At 41.7% G+C, this 13,722-nt stretch overlaps 2 protein-coding genes across 5 annotated transcripts in view; one reads left to right on the plus strand and one right to left on the minus strand.

The window, feature by feature from the left end:
* Positions 1-126: 126 nt before the first annotated feature.
* pdzd3b (PDZ domain containing 3b) lies at positions 127-7,023 on the minus strand. 3 transcript variants are annotated; one of them, XM_037120002.1, is made up of 11 exons: positions 6,762-7,023; positions 4,330-4,357; positions 3,703-3,767; positions 3,412-3,623; positions 3,119-3,323; positions 2,877-3,013; positions 1,747-1,951; positions 1,449-1,645; positions 1,055-1,264; positions 742-957; positions 127-646 (listed from the first exon to the last, which is right to left on the minus strand). In XM_037120002.1, the coding sequence occupies exons 1-11, from the start codon at positions 6,793-6,795 to the stop codon at positions 614-616; spliced, it is 1,542 nt and encodes a 513-aa protein (XP_036975897.1). In that variant the 5' UTR covers positions 6,796-7,023; the 3' UTR covers positions 127-613. The 3 variants fall into 3 exon arrangements, with proteins under 3 accessions (XP_036975897.1, XP_036975896.1, XP_036975898.1); XM_037120001.1 differs by having other exon boundaries at positions 127-649; positions 6,762-7,011; XM_037120003.1 differs by lacking the exon at positions 6,762-7,023 and adding an exon at positions 4,542-6,749 and having other exon boundaries at positions 127-649.
* A 4,760-nt stretch (positions 7,024-11,783) lies between these two features.
* cltca (clathrin, heavy chain a (Hc)) overlaps positions 11,784-13,722 on the plus strand; it is a 32,084-nt gene continuing 30,145 nt past the window's right edge. For both annotated transcript variants that reach the window (XM_037118832.1, XM_037118833.1), the window contains exon 1: positions 11,784-12,107. In XM_037118832.1, coding sequence (XP_036974727.1) covers positions 12,066-12,107 — 42 coding nt within the window. In that variant the 5' untranslated portion in view covers positions 11,784-12,065. The remainder of the gene's footprint in view (positions 12,108-13,722) is intronic.

Below are 13,722 nucleotides of genomic sequence, written 5' to 3' on the forward strand. Positions count from 1 at the left end.
TCTGCTAAAGCATTTATTGTAGTGTTATTATTTGTTTAGTATGTTTTAGCTCTTACAATTTTACAAGTTCAATTTGGCAAATGGTTGGTGAACATCACACACGGGTATGATCACAAATAACGAAGGTTATACCATTAGAACTTTTTTATTTTCACAACTACAATATTTGCTGTCAGTTCCATTTTCAATAAACATATGCTCTTGGCAAGGACAAACATTTTATATGTAATGTGTTGTACATAAAACACACATAAAACACTCCGATCCCACCCAAAAACAAAAAAAATCAACACTTTTCATATAACATTAAAAAGGCCATCACCAGTTTCTTCATCCACACAGCCTGTATTCTGTATTTTATTTGACTGACATTGTGTGGCAATTAGATTAAATGTTCTACATTCTGAAAGTTTAATACTGAACGAAAAGACAATTTCACATCGTACACAAATACACCTTACAACATTTCTTTGTGGTCTGTACAAGTCACAACATTAAGCTTGTTGTACCTGTTACGGAGTCCTCTGGGATCAGACTAAGTCAGTCTCGGCCAATGAAATGTTTTTCTTCTTCAGTCGGTTCGAAGTCTCCTTAGTCGGCGTGTTTTTGTCACTCACAAACATGATATCTCATAATTCTCATCCTCCTGCTGGGATGCAAACAAGGACAGATGGTCAAGACATTGGTAAATAGATGATGTAGAAGATGATATAAAAAAAAAGTGTTTTTCTGTTATTTTACCTCACTGTCAGTGTTATTTCTAGTCAGTGTGTCAGTCTTCTTCAGCTTGTTGTAGTCAGCCTTGTCCATGACTTGTAAGGAAAGAAAATGTCCTCCGTCCTTCACAAGCATAATCACATCTTCCAGATATTTCTCCTCCACATTTTGTCCATTGACTTCCATCACCACGTCACCCATGCGTAATCCTGCACTCTGCCCTGCACCCCCAAAAGCCACCTACAAGGGAAAAAAGCAAAGTTTAGAGCCACATTTGACAGAAAAAAACCAATATCCTGATCTGCACTCTTGCTCTTGTTCTTTCTGCCATTGATACCTGGCTGATGAAGGTCCCAGGAGTGTGTGGGACGCAGCCCAGGTTAAAGCCAAACCCCAGAGGGCCTTTTCGGAGAGAACAGAGTCTGGGTTTACAGGTGGCATCCGTTTCCTCTTGCGGTGATGGCTCTGCCGCAGCAGCTGGTGTGCTGCTCTCCTTTACTCTCTCATCAGCATCGTCCTCACAGAAGAGAAGAGGTGATAGACCCAACTGCAGAAAACAAACGAAAGAGAAAAACATCTTTTGAAAAATCACCCTTATCTGGACGTGAATTATGTTTGGGAAAAAAAAAATGTCTTAACCTTTAAACCATGCTTTTTGTTTTGCTGAATGGTGAGCATCATCCCAAATGCTTGATTTAAAAAAAACAAGTATCTGGTGAAGTGATTCCCACCTTAGTGTAAAACTCCAGTCCCTGCAGAGTGATGGTGGTGAGGGACACCTGCTGTCCACTTAGTCTCACTCTGTCCACAATCTCCTCATGCTTCAGCGACTCCACTGACTCTCCGTTGACCTCGAGCAGCAGATCTCCATCCTTCATACCTGCCCTCTCTGCTGGACTGCCACTGTGCATCTCGCGCAGGACATGAACTAGTGGTCAGACACAGGGAGACATTCAAATCAAAGGCTGAAGTCGAGAAAGCACATTTTGGATTTTTTTTTTTTTTTTTGCTTTCCCCGCGTTCTCTCACAGTTGCGTCCCGAGGGCGCCTTCTCCAGCCGAAGGAGGAAGCCGTAGCCCTCGGATCCACTGACCAGGTGGAGTTTCCGGGCTCTGTAAGGCAGGTTATGCGGAACAGCGATGGTGGGCAGGATTGGGATTCGCTGTCGGATGTAGTTCTGCTCGCTCTCGCTGTCAGTCACTAGGATGGTGATGGAACTGCCACATTTTTTCATCTACAGCAAAACATTACTTGTTACTTCCAGACAAGGCCGGACATTATTAAATCTTATCACTGTAATTCATGAGTTTTTTGTGTTCATATTCATATAAAAGATGCAAGGTCACAGTCAGGGCCACCAGCTGCGCAGCTAACTGCGTTAACTAGCAAACGCTGGCTACATTTTGCAGCAGTAATGCTGCCCCGTTGGTTGTGGGCGTGAATTAGACAGGATGCCAATTCCTACATATAGCACCTTTAAAGAAATGTTTTACATAACTTTTATTTAACATTTCTGAGCTACGTCTATTATTGGAAACAGCATTTGCAGACCATCTAAGTTTAAAGGAAGAGTTCTCTCAAAAACGAAAATTCTGTTGACATCAACTCAGCCCCTTTATATGCAATAAATTACATAATCCACAAAACCATTCTGGAGCTTCACAACAAAACAGTGTTGCAGCAATCTTCTAAACAACTGAAGTAGATGGGGACTTGTTTTAAAGACGTTAATAAAAACACACAAAAAAACATAAAATGAAGATGGTCCAGCGTAATACAAGTCTTAAGAAGCTGTGGTCATCCAAAATTGATGAGACAGACATTATGTACACCCTTAACACACTGTCAAGCTTGTCCCCCCAATTCAGACATGGTGCAACTAACTATTTTTGGTTGACAGCTACGGTGAAGATTTTAATTTTCAAATCAATATGGGATCTTGGGGTTTCTGGAGACTTGGATTATGCCAGAGGAGCTGTACGGATCCATTTAATGTGGGTTTTTTTTTTTAGCTTTTAAACAAGTCCCCAACTACTTCCGTTGTTTTGGACTTTAATAACCAGTTTTGGAGTGAATGACAGCAAACACAGTACAGCAAAAGAGTGGCTTTACCTTTTTTTTTTTTTAAATTCTGATTAGGAACAGGGGCTGACACATACCATCCTGCTGAGCGCCGAGTGTGTCAGATCAGACACTGTTGCGCCGTCCATCCACACCAGGCGATCTCCCTTGCGCACCCCCGCCTTTTCAGCTGCACCTCCTGCAACCAGGTTCACAGAGAAGCGACCTTTCTCTCCTGCAGAGCAGAAAACAGGAGGAGCGACTGCATGACACCGCACAGACTTCTGATGGACATCTAATCTGGGACCTTGAACCTGTGATTACCAGGAAGAAGTGTTACCTTCCACGGGTGTGAAGTTGATGCCCAGACCTGAGATGGGATCCCTGGTGATGTGGCAGAATCTGGGCGGTTTGCAGCCCTCGCCCTTCTGCGCCCTGGTGAGATCGCGGAGGTCTTGACCTCTGGACAGAGCCCGCTCGTACTCCTCCCCATTCAGCACCAACAAACATAGCTGGTGTCCGCTTAGCTTTATCTTCCTCGCCACCTGATTCATAAAAAAATGCCACCACTTAGCATTCTGTTACCTTTGCAGAGGTTTCTGTGAGTTTGATAATGCGGTGAGCGCATCTTACCTCGGGGTGAGGAACATCATCAACATAGCTGTTGTTGACCTCCAGAAGCCTGTCTCCATCTTGAAGGCCGCTGCGGCTCGCCACCCCTCCTGACACCACATTTCTGATGATGTGACCCTGGCGTCCTTTCTCCACCCGCAGATGGAAGCCGTAGGACTCCCCCTCCTCTCGCTTGAGAACACACAGACGCGGGCTGGGCGTTGACACAGAGTCTGAGCCCGAAGAGACAGAAAAGTCAGACCTTCCCCGAGCAAAGTTTCATTCATCGAAGATAATTTGTACGCAAGTTACCTGCGTCGTCTGTGATGACCATCACTGGGTTGTCTATGCCCTCTTTTGGATTGAATTTGAATTTCCTGAAAAGGCAGAGATGAGAGGTGTGGGGCTTAAGTTTTAGTTACAAGCTACGAGAAACAAAAGCAACATTTTCCTTTTGCTGTGACCCTTGATGTTTAAGCAGATAAATATCTATGTGTTAAAAATGCCACATTTGTTTTTCAGTATATTCAGTGAAAGCTATCTATCAATTGCATGATTACTATTACATTTACATATTTAGTGCCGATTACCCTTAGCTCGCCCCTTATTATCAACACATTAACAGCATTTATGTGCACTTTTGGCCTTATCTCGGGCCCAGAGTCTTAAAGATTGCTGCGTTCCAAAAGTCAACATTCCCAGCTGAGTCGATCACGGTTTTAAATTCATGCTGTACATACTACATACTAATGTGACATGATTCTGGGCTGCTATAAATGCCACAGTCTGAATATCCATCTCAGATCTATGCTGTGCCCGACCATCTTAACATTATTTTTATAAGCATCAGCAGTACAGTGAACAAATCATAAAAGGTGGGAATGAATGAATATAAATAAATGTGAATATTGGTGCAAACAATTAGATGGAAAGACTTACTCCGTCAACCCAATGATTTCCACCAAACCTTGAAAGACACAAATCGTATCAATTTAATTGCTTTAACGGCATCGAGTTCAGGCGCTGAAATTCAATATTCACACATTTCCATATATACATATCAACATATATGATATACAGATTAAAAATTTCAACATAACAGCACAAGTCAGACCTGATCGTTGATTTTAAGCACATTGATTTGAACTTACAGCTCGGTGAACGTCTCCGTGTGCCTGTCTACTCAACAGTAAGATCCTCGGCTGACATGTGCTGACTTAAACTATCAGCTGAGGCGCCATAAAACAGGGTTTGACTTTGGGGATTATGTGATTATCTTTAGTCTTTGTCCTCTCTGAAAGGGGAGGGAATTATAAAACATTGAAGTTGCAGATGTCGAGTAAATATGTGACAGATAGAGTCAAAAGTTGGCAGGAGGACCTGGCACTTGCACTATCAGTCAGTCCCTCAGCGTCTTCATATAAATCAATACTTGCTGTGTGAGTGGATTATTGGATCAGAAGAATTGATATTTTATCAGGGGAAAACACACAAAAATCTTCAAATAGACAATGTGGTAAAGATCGGCTATCATCCTCTGAACAAGTTTCAGTGAAGGGCACCAACAATGTGAGAATTGTTTGACAATAAGTCCATGACGCCTCACTGGTTTAAAAAATATTCCTCTTACATAAAGGGCATGACTAAGTCCTCGATTTAATAACTTATTCATTCATTTTTACCCATTCTTATTCAGTATTCAAGTTGGTATCCGTTTTGGGCATTGTCCTGTTCTGTAGTGCTCCCCAAGACCTGTAGACACGCTTTAATGTGCAAAATTGGGTGGAGTGACCCTTTAATGAAAAAAGTGCATAATGGAAGTCGATTTCCTCTCTGATCTAGATTATTAGGACATCAAATGCTGCTGGCTCCCACTCACTTTTTCACTCTCTGGTGTTTCACTCGTGATGAGCACACAACACTCACCACTGCAATCCACAGGATGGGTGGTCGGCCTTCCCTGTCTAAGAGGAGCGATAACTACTGGCACTTATTGAATTACCAAGGCCTTGTTGGTGAATTGCCATGACTCGTCCTTGCCCCTCCTTTCTTGTGCTTAGCCTGCTACAGTGGTTGGCTGATGACCCAGCCTTGAACCAGAAATCATCCAGCAAAAAAAAAAGAGAAAAAAAAAGCCTTTTGCTGTGCGGTCTGATGAAAACCAAAATATTTGCAAAGAATCAAAACACCTCTATCCCTCGTCGCTTTGCAATATTTATTGACCAGGCGGGTGACTCGAGTCATTTGGTGCAAGTCTCAATCAAGTCTAAATCGATTTGAATTGTATTAAATGTATTTGTCAACTTTGATTTTATCTTATTTATTCCTTAATTCCTACTCAAAAAAGATCACCTCGCCGTCACTTTCAAACAGTGATATAATGACAGCCAGGCTGAAACAAAACTAAACTGAAAGAATATCAAATGAGCAGGGTAAAAGTAATTTGAGTCATCTTGAGTCCATGTCATAATGATCTCGAATTCACATCCCTGTAATACCCGTGTCTGTCCTTGTTGTTTTTGTTTTAGCTGTTCCACAAGGACGTTAACAGGGCCTTGCTGTAAAACAGCGTGTGTACGCTTGGCCGACCTCACCTAAAGGTGCCGTAAAACTAAACTCAATGTAAATTTGCTCATGGGCAATTTGCATCTCCCCATAGTGGCCACTGGGAGCGATGAAAACAACTGAACTGTCCCTGTCCTCGGCACTGTTTATCTGTTTGGCTCATCGTGTCAGTGACACTGAGTCCTTGTTTCTCGGACACAGTCTGAAAAGAGAAACAAAGTGTTATACTAATGTGGCACATTTAGCAACGTTCTGCTCCCATATAAAGTCCAACTCTGGCATCACATCTGCATGGCCGAGTAGCCCCTCTCCTGAATAGCTCATACCACAGGCACTTCGGTACAGCTAATGGGTCACTGTTTGTTTTTCCCCACCGTAAACCTTCTTTTCAATGTTCTAGTGCATAGTGGTCCTTTATTTGCACTCACAGACCAGCATGCTGAAGCTTAACCAGGTCTGTTAAATAGTGACAATTGGTCTGGGAGAGTCAAGAATGATGAGCACAATTGGATTTCTTTACTTAATCTTGGAAGCGCTATCCACACGGATGTAGCTAATTTGTTCGACAAGTCAAGAGCGTCTGTCTGAAATCCATCCAAATCCAAATTTGATCCTGAATGCAACACAGTGGGACACAAAAATGGCAAAGGAACGAAAAATACAGCAAGAATCGGAAAAGTTATTTAAAAACATAGAAATACAATGGAATATTAAGACCAAAATGACAATGAGTGATGTCAGCTCATGTGAGATAGTTGGCAAACAAAGATTAAGACGCTTCAAAAAGTTTGAATTGAGTGTGTTACCTGTACTCGATCTCATGATGTGTCTCTTTCCCATCAGGCCGGCAGCCTACCTCATGGACAGCTGATGTGAATGTGGGAGTACTGTATGCCCAAAATTTCTATTCCGACCTCACGGAGACTCCTCCCTTTTGAGGGACTCCAGGTTTAATGTTTAATCTGTGTGTGAAATTTTGAGCGCACATACCTACGGTATATCTGCTTTGCATTGTCAGTGAACTGATAGTACACCGCAAAACCGCTCCCCATTGTTCTTGTCCCAGTGAGTGACTTTCATCTTATTCTCCAGAAGAACTTGTGCTTGTTCCCATGAGAATCACGTCAGAGGCTGACTGTCGGTGCCAAGGCCAGAGCTCGGTGGCGAGTTACACAAACAGGCCAACATTCCCAATAAAGCAACAGAGTCGTGGTTTATAGTTCAGCTGGTGGGGCAGCAAGAGGAGTTGTGCTGATGATGAGCATAAGAACTGATAAGGCTGGGAATGCAGAGAAGAGGAGGATGAAGGAGGCTGATGACAAATCAAAACATTACCACCGGTCATATCTAGTTCACGTGAAGGGTTCCAGGAAGCTGTGCAACACCAACAGATAAAGAGATGGACGCACTCAAATTTTTCTCTAGATTAAATGTTAGAAGATATGAAAGTTAGCATTTGAATGTGAGATTTCATTACCACAGGACTCCAAGATTCAGTTTCAACTGACATACTCATTTAAAAAAAAACAAACATTCAATTTACATGCAGATTGGGAAATATGCTCCAGATTTTCGCAGTCGTTTATGAATGATTTCTGACCAACAGCGAGTTGTAATGAACCAAAACCATAAACTACACACACAAACTTTGGCATTACCTGTCACTTACTTCTGTATCTCCTATGACCTTAGATAGCCTCAGTATGTTCAAGTCTGTTTGAACAACAAGATTGGGAGAGATTGTACTTTTGACACAAAAATAAAAGCACACTTTAGGGTTTATTCTATCAGTTTCCAGTTGAACATGAGACACAAACTAATTCAAAGCTGTATTAAATCAGTAATGTCTAATTGAGGGCTCAGCCCACTAGATGGCAACAAAATCCTAACATGTCTGCACTGACAACTGGTTCACCATTTTCACTGAGATTACATGTAAATTCAATTCGAAATGCATTGACAATTGTGTCTTTTGTTACTTGATCACATTAAGTGTTTGTGACAAACCTAGTCAAATACAAGCTCCAAAAGTAAAGTGTTAATTTCTGGAGAAAACGGGTCCGACATCCCCACTGTGGGTTTTGTACAGTGTCAGGGGCCACTGATTCAAACGCATGTAAAACCAGAGTGCAAAAAAACAGAAGCGGGTCCCCACTTTGAGCAGTTCACCATTCAGATCGTACATCAGAATGATTTGACTTTGGCAGGTTGGCATGGGTACTTGTGACCAAAAACAAACTACTCCTCCTGTTGCCTGCGAGGTGCAAAGGCCCACTCGGTCAATTAGTAACTTCACCTCCGCCGCTGTTCAAAGGTCACGCCACAGTGTGATTTGTAGAAATGAAAACAATGAAAATACGGCGACTCAAGCTGATTTGAGCAAGCGAGTGTGTGTCAGAGTTCAGCTTAGCATGAAGACGCTCAATGAAAGAGGGAACTGAATGAACTTAAATCTGCTGAATGACGGACAAGAAGAGCGAGGATTAACGGACAGCGCGTGTGTAATCAGCATGTTTGTGTGATGACGCTTCTCTAACCTCTGCCTCCTTAAGTGGAGCAATGAGAATGGTAGAGAGAGGAGAGGGAGAGAGAGAGAGAGAGAGAGAGAGAGAGAGAGAGAGAGAGAAAGAGAGAGAACAGGAGAGCCAATAGGCCTTCTATGGGACTTTTCAACCCTGGGTCTGGATCCAAGTGTCAGTCCGCTCAGTCATCCCTGATGGGATCCTCCCAGCCACAGGAAGACACAGAGCTCCCATCTGTGCCTATATCCTTGCCAAAGCACTGGAGTGCACTCACGGTCATAAATCTGTAAAACAAAAAAAAGAGAGAGACATTTACCTGTTTGTAAGCATGAGCTCACGTGCTTCACATGTCTCAAGTTCAAGCACGCCTGCTCTTCTGCAGACCTCACTGGACTCGTCGATGACCTATAGGAGACGTGATACATTGAATAGTGATGGGGGCGTCTTGTTAGAGGATCATACGAAAAGACAAGGGCAAATCCTGCTGAACTACCGGCAATGCCCTTCGTCTTACATGGAGCCCGAGGCTACATTTCAGCCTCAGCAGGCCTGTGTGACATCCTCGCAGATCAGTCCAAAGGCCACTCTTTAATCGTGACACACATGGCTTCTCTGTTTGTGTCTGAGTCTTGTGTGTCCTCAGCCTGGGAACCCATGGCAACAGCGGCGTGAATGGTCTATTCAGGACGGCCTCCACTGCACCCTCTGCCTCTGAAACTATAGATCAGCAAACCGGTTGCAGAGTTGGTTGTTTGGTCCAGGTGTGCTGGACTTGGTCCCTAATCTGTTTCATCTCAATAAAAGATAAATAAATAGGGAACCTACTTTCTATGCTCCGTGCAATACTCTGTCTTCTGAGCAGAGAATGCTCACTGCTAAAAATCATTCACTAATGCACCCGAATAATTACTTGTCTTTTCATCAGGATTCCTCTCCAAAAAAGGTTCAGAAATCAAAATCTAGGTTTATTCATATATTTGGTGACAAGAACAGATGTTTGTTTGACAGTGGTGAGGCCTTTTAGATGTTGCACTTCTATATTTGTATGGATTTGGCTTAGATTTGCTAGGAAATGTTTGAAAAAATTGGGATAACTTGTGAGTTTTAAACCAGATATTCGCCAGATTTTTTTTTTTCATATGGATGCAGTGATGCAAGTTTTAGATGCATGAACACTTCCCCTTAACATTTAATTGTGAAATGTTTCAGTTGGGGTTGTTTTTGTGTGTGTTTTTTTTTTTTTTTTTTGCTCTGGCCACAGGATCATCCTGGATGGACCCCAACCCAGATGTTGTCTGGTATGACTCCTCTGTGGCTCTTGGGACATTTCATTATTATAAAACCACAGAAAAGTAACAACATCTACATTTAGGGCATAAAGCAGACACTCTTGTTCAAAGCAACTTCCAGTGATTCATACATACATTCATACACTGATGGTGATGGCTGCTATGCAATGTGCCGGCCAGCACATCAGGTGCAGTTTGGTGTTCAGTACCTTGCCAAAAGACACTTCAACATGCAGACCAGAGGGACTGAACCAGCAACCTTCTGATAACGAGACACTCGCTCTACTCCTGAGCCACAGCCACCCATCACAAAGATTTTCAGTGCAATTTCTGGCCCAGTTTAATAACATTTCATAGATGTTTTTGAAAATAACTTGATTTTTTTGGGCTGTAAATGAAACTGCAATGACTGTATTTGTTCGTGTCATTTAGTCTTCTGAACTTAACTGAAATGTCAGCCCTGCTTAGAGTAGATTTTTGGCACTGATGTTGTTGTTTCATTTGGACAGAATTCCATCTCAATATCTAGACCATATGGATTTAAAGGGTAACTTCCTATATTTAACACATTAAATTGTGTTTACATGTCTTCGGGACTACTAATGCATCCTTGAAAAAGTAGTACTAAACCTTTTAGAGGATGCAGCATTTAATCTGTTAAATTAAACCAGTGATGTCACACAGTGGCTAAATTGCATCGTGGGTAATGTAGGTGCCAGGTTTTAAAAAGGAAGAATAATGCATGGAATAAAAACGGCGATATCTCTGCTGTATCGACTTTGATCATCTGTTTTTTAACTGCTCGGTATCACTATATAATGTATTGTATTACATTACCTCGCATTGTTTCACATTATATTAAATACTTTTATGATGTTCTTGCAGGAAAAAGTGTGGGGATGTTACTTAATTTCCCAGACATTATGATGTGTGACAAATACTATGTGCCAATTTTCCTGTGACCACTCTTTCCTTCAGAAGCCATAATTGCTAACTCAGCAGAATGACAGCTCTGCTTAAGAGTCAGCTCATTTGAGGAACAACTTTCCCAGAATTCAGTTTTACGTTGAGCAATAAGGTAACAGCTGCCACCAGAAATTGTGGATGTAAAAAAGGGAAATGATCACTTGGTGCACACTCCACCCGAAAGATCTTGCATGATTCCGACCAAAACACACGCATTCTCCTGACAAAATTTCATGAAGATGTCACTATTTTATAGCCTATGATTTTAATTCTCTAATTGTCTTGAGAAAAAGCCATGAACAGAGACTTAGTTATTTTGTTTTAAGTTATATTTCAGGTTCACATCATAATACTGCTATGCTTGCAAGCTTTAGTCAGAGTTATAGTTGGTGCAGAAAAACAATGTAAGTATGAAGCTGTCTGCTTATCTACATGTAATGACAGCATATATACTTTGGGACACTGCCACACACATACCGCATGCACCTGTTTATGTACATATAAACGGTGTTTCATTGACATCTTGACGACAACGTGTGTCATCAGTTTAGATGAAAGTTAATTCCTTTGAAATAAATTATGGATATGTACCAGAAATGTCTTAAAAAAGGCAAATAAATCACGGTGATTTATGATCATTATTATCCCATGATCAACAGTGAATGTGAAGCATACTGACTGGGAGCATATGAAACATAATTCTGTTGAGAAGAGGGTTTCTGAGTTCAAGAAAAAGTTGAATTTCTGGCTTGAGCTCAGTGTGTTCTGATTGGCTGAGAGGAACAAGTGTACAACACGTAGGACTGACGTTAATTCACAAAGACGAATGATGTGGCAAAAATCAAAGGGCGAATAGAAAGAAGTAGTTCTCCCATTTTACATGTCTCTCCGTATATTTCTATGTTGGAGTCTTGTGACCCTATTTTCAATTTCAAAGTGAATATTAAACATTGTAAATTTCCGAATTACATTGTAATTATATACGCCGTAACGCACTTTTTAGAAAGTGTGACTGCGTATCCATCCGCCTTATTGAGTGCACTTCCATTTCCGGGATGTTTTCTCTGCTGACCAACCTCCACCGCCATTGCAGGTCCAGGGAGTCGGTGTAGTGGCAGTCAGTCGTTAGCCAGGGGAAGCCCGCAAGTAAACAGTTTAGGGACGAATAAAAAAAAGTACCATCACACCGACAGTGCGTTTAACTCAAGGCTTAGAATTAATTGATTTAGACTTTAGAATAGAGGCTCCCTGGCTGTCCGGCTAGGATCTGAGAGAAGAAGCCTTAGTTTGTTAGCATTAGTAGAAACCGGAGGAGAGTGAGAGAGGAACCGCCATGGCTCAGATCCTGCCTATTCGCTTTCAGGAGCACCTGCAGGTATGTGGATGAATGAATGGTTAAATTGTTAGGTAAAGTTTCTCCATTAGTCGCGACCGCCGCGAGATTCTTATTTGCTCCGGAGACTTTTCAGACACAAGTTAAGGATTGCTAACAAGCTAAGTTAGCTTTTTGCGAGCTATGCTAACTAGCCCGACAGGGTGGATGACGTTTATCTTAGTTAGCATTTAGCCTCCTTGCTAACACTTGACTAGCCACCCTTGTTCATGTTATTAATTACAAAAGTCTTCAACACAGAGACAGAAGGTACACACGTGTTGCTATTACGTCGTCAGAAGACACGTTGTGTTAACCTAATCATTTCTTGTGTTATTTCGATCATGAACACCTTCTCAGAAAAAGTACTCGTTTCCCCGTAGAGACATTACTCACTGCTCTAGTACAGATGGTCACTGTCAATCCTGCGATAAGGATGATTGGTAAAATAACTCTAAATCTAGTTCTTTATTCATTATCGCAGCAACTTACGTGTACTGACATGGCTGAATTGCATCCTTTGCACTTGTCAGCTCTAAATAATGTGACAGCCAAGTACAAAGTGGAAATAGTTTAACTTTTACAGTTAAACATATTGACATGCTATACAATATGCATCGTCCTGTAATTAACTTTGAAAGTGAGTAGCCGACCTCAGGAAGATATCACGTTAACTAGCTGTAGAAATGGTCATGTGGTGTGCTGGCTTGATAACTGTCCAGCTTCTCATGTTGAATGACTTTGTCAAAGTTGGCTAAAAGGCAAACATTGACCAAGAATGACTTCTGTTTCATTCTTCTCCTGTTATCTGCAAGGAATGCTCCCACTTTGATCTGGCGGTAATACAGCTGATATTACACATTTTTGGATTACAAGACAAACAGGTGTTTTCCTTGATTGTGCAGCACGGTCTATTATCTGGACCGTGTTAGCTTCTTGGTTTAAAGGCCACACCTTTACTATAACCCCAATTAAACTGCCAGTTGGTCAGGTTGAGGAAGTAGAGTCACAGCTCCCAAGCGTATGGGTTCAGTCTGGGGTGCTGACTGTCAAGATGTAATGAATAAATGATAGCGACTTTTGGTGTTTCAGCCAGGCTTCAAACGAGAAATGTGATCTGTCTACCTCTCGGGTTCAGGAAACCATTGATTTATTAAGTCTTTGTATTTGTTTTCTAGCCTGGTTTGAACACAGAAAGCTTTGGGCCTTGCAGCTTTATGAGACTGATGACTTTGGACCTGGACAATTTAGTAGTGTTCCAGGCTGATCCTGTGGTTTCTCTGGTATTTCTTAATTTTAAGAGGCTTTCTGCCCAGCACTCAGTAATGATAACAGTGCTTCAATACTGATCCCTAACGAGAGGTCAGAGGTCAGGGTCAGTACTATTGGAGTTAAATGTGAGTTTTGGTGTCAGTTCAACAGAGTGAATGGACCCAGGCCTCCTGGTCTTACTATCTATGTCTTCTAGGTACTACAAAACTTTTAATCTGACACATCTCATAAGAATAGCAAGCTTGAGTAATGTTTTGCTCAAAGCAGTTGGATGCTGTCCTCAAATTTAGACACTTTTTTGTCATTTTTTTTAATGCTGTTCATGATGCTAAAACAAGATATGTGT

Source organism: Acanthopagrus latus, chromosome 13 (assembly GCF_904848185.1).
Source record: "Acanthopagrus latus isolate v.2019 chromosome 13, fAcaLat1.1, whole genome shotgun sequence".
Classification (NCBI taxonomy): Eukaryota; Metazoa; Chordata; class Actinopteri; order Spariformes; family Sparidae; genus Acanthopagrus; species Acanthopagrus latus.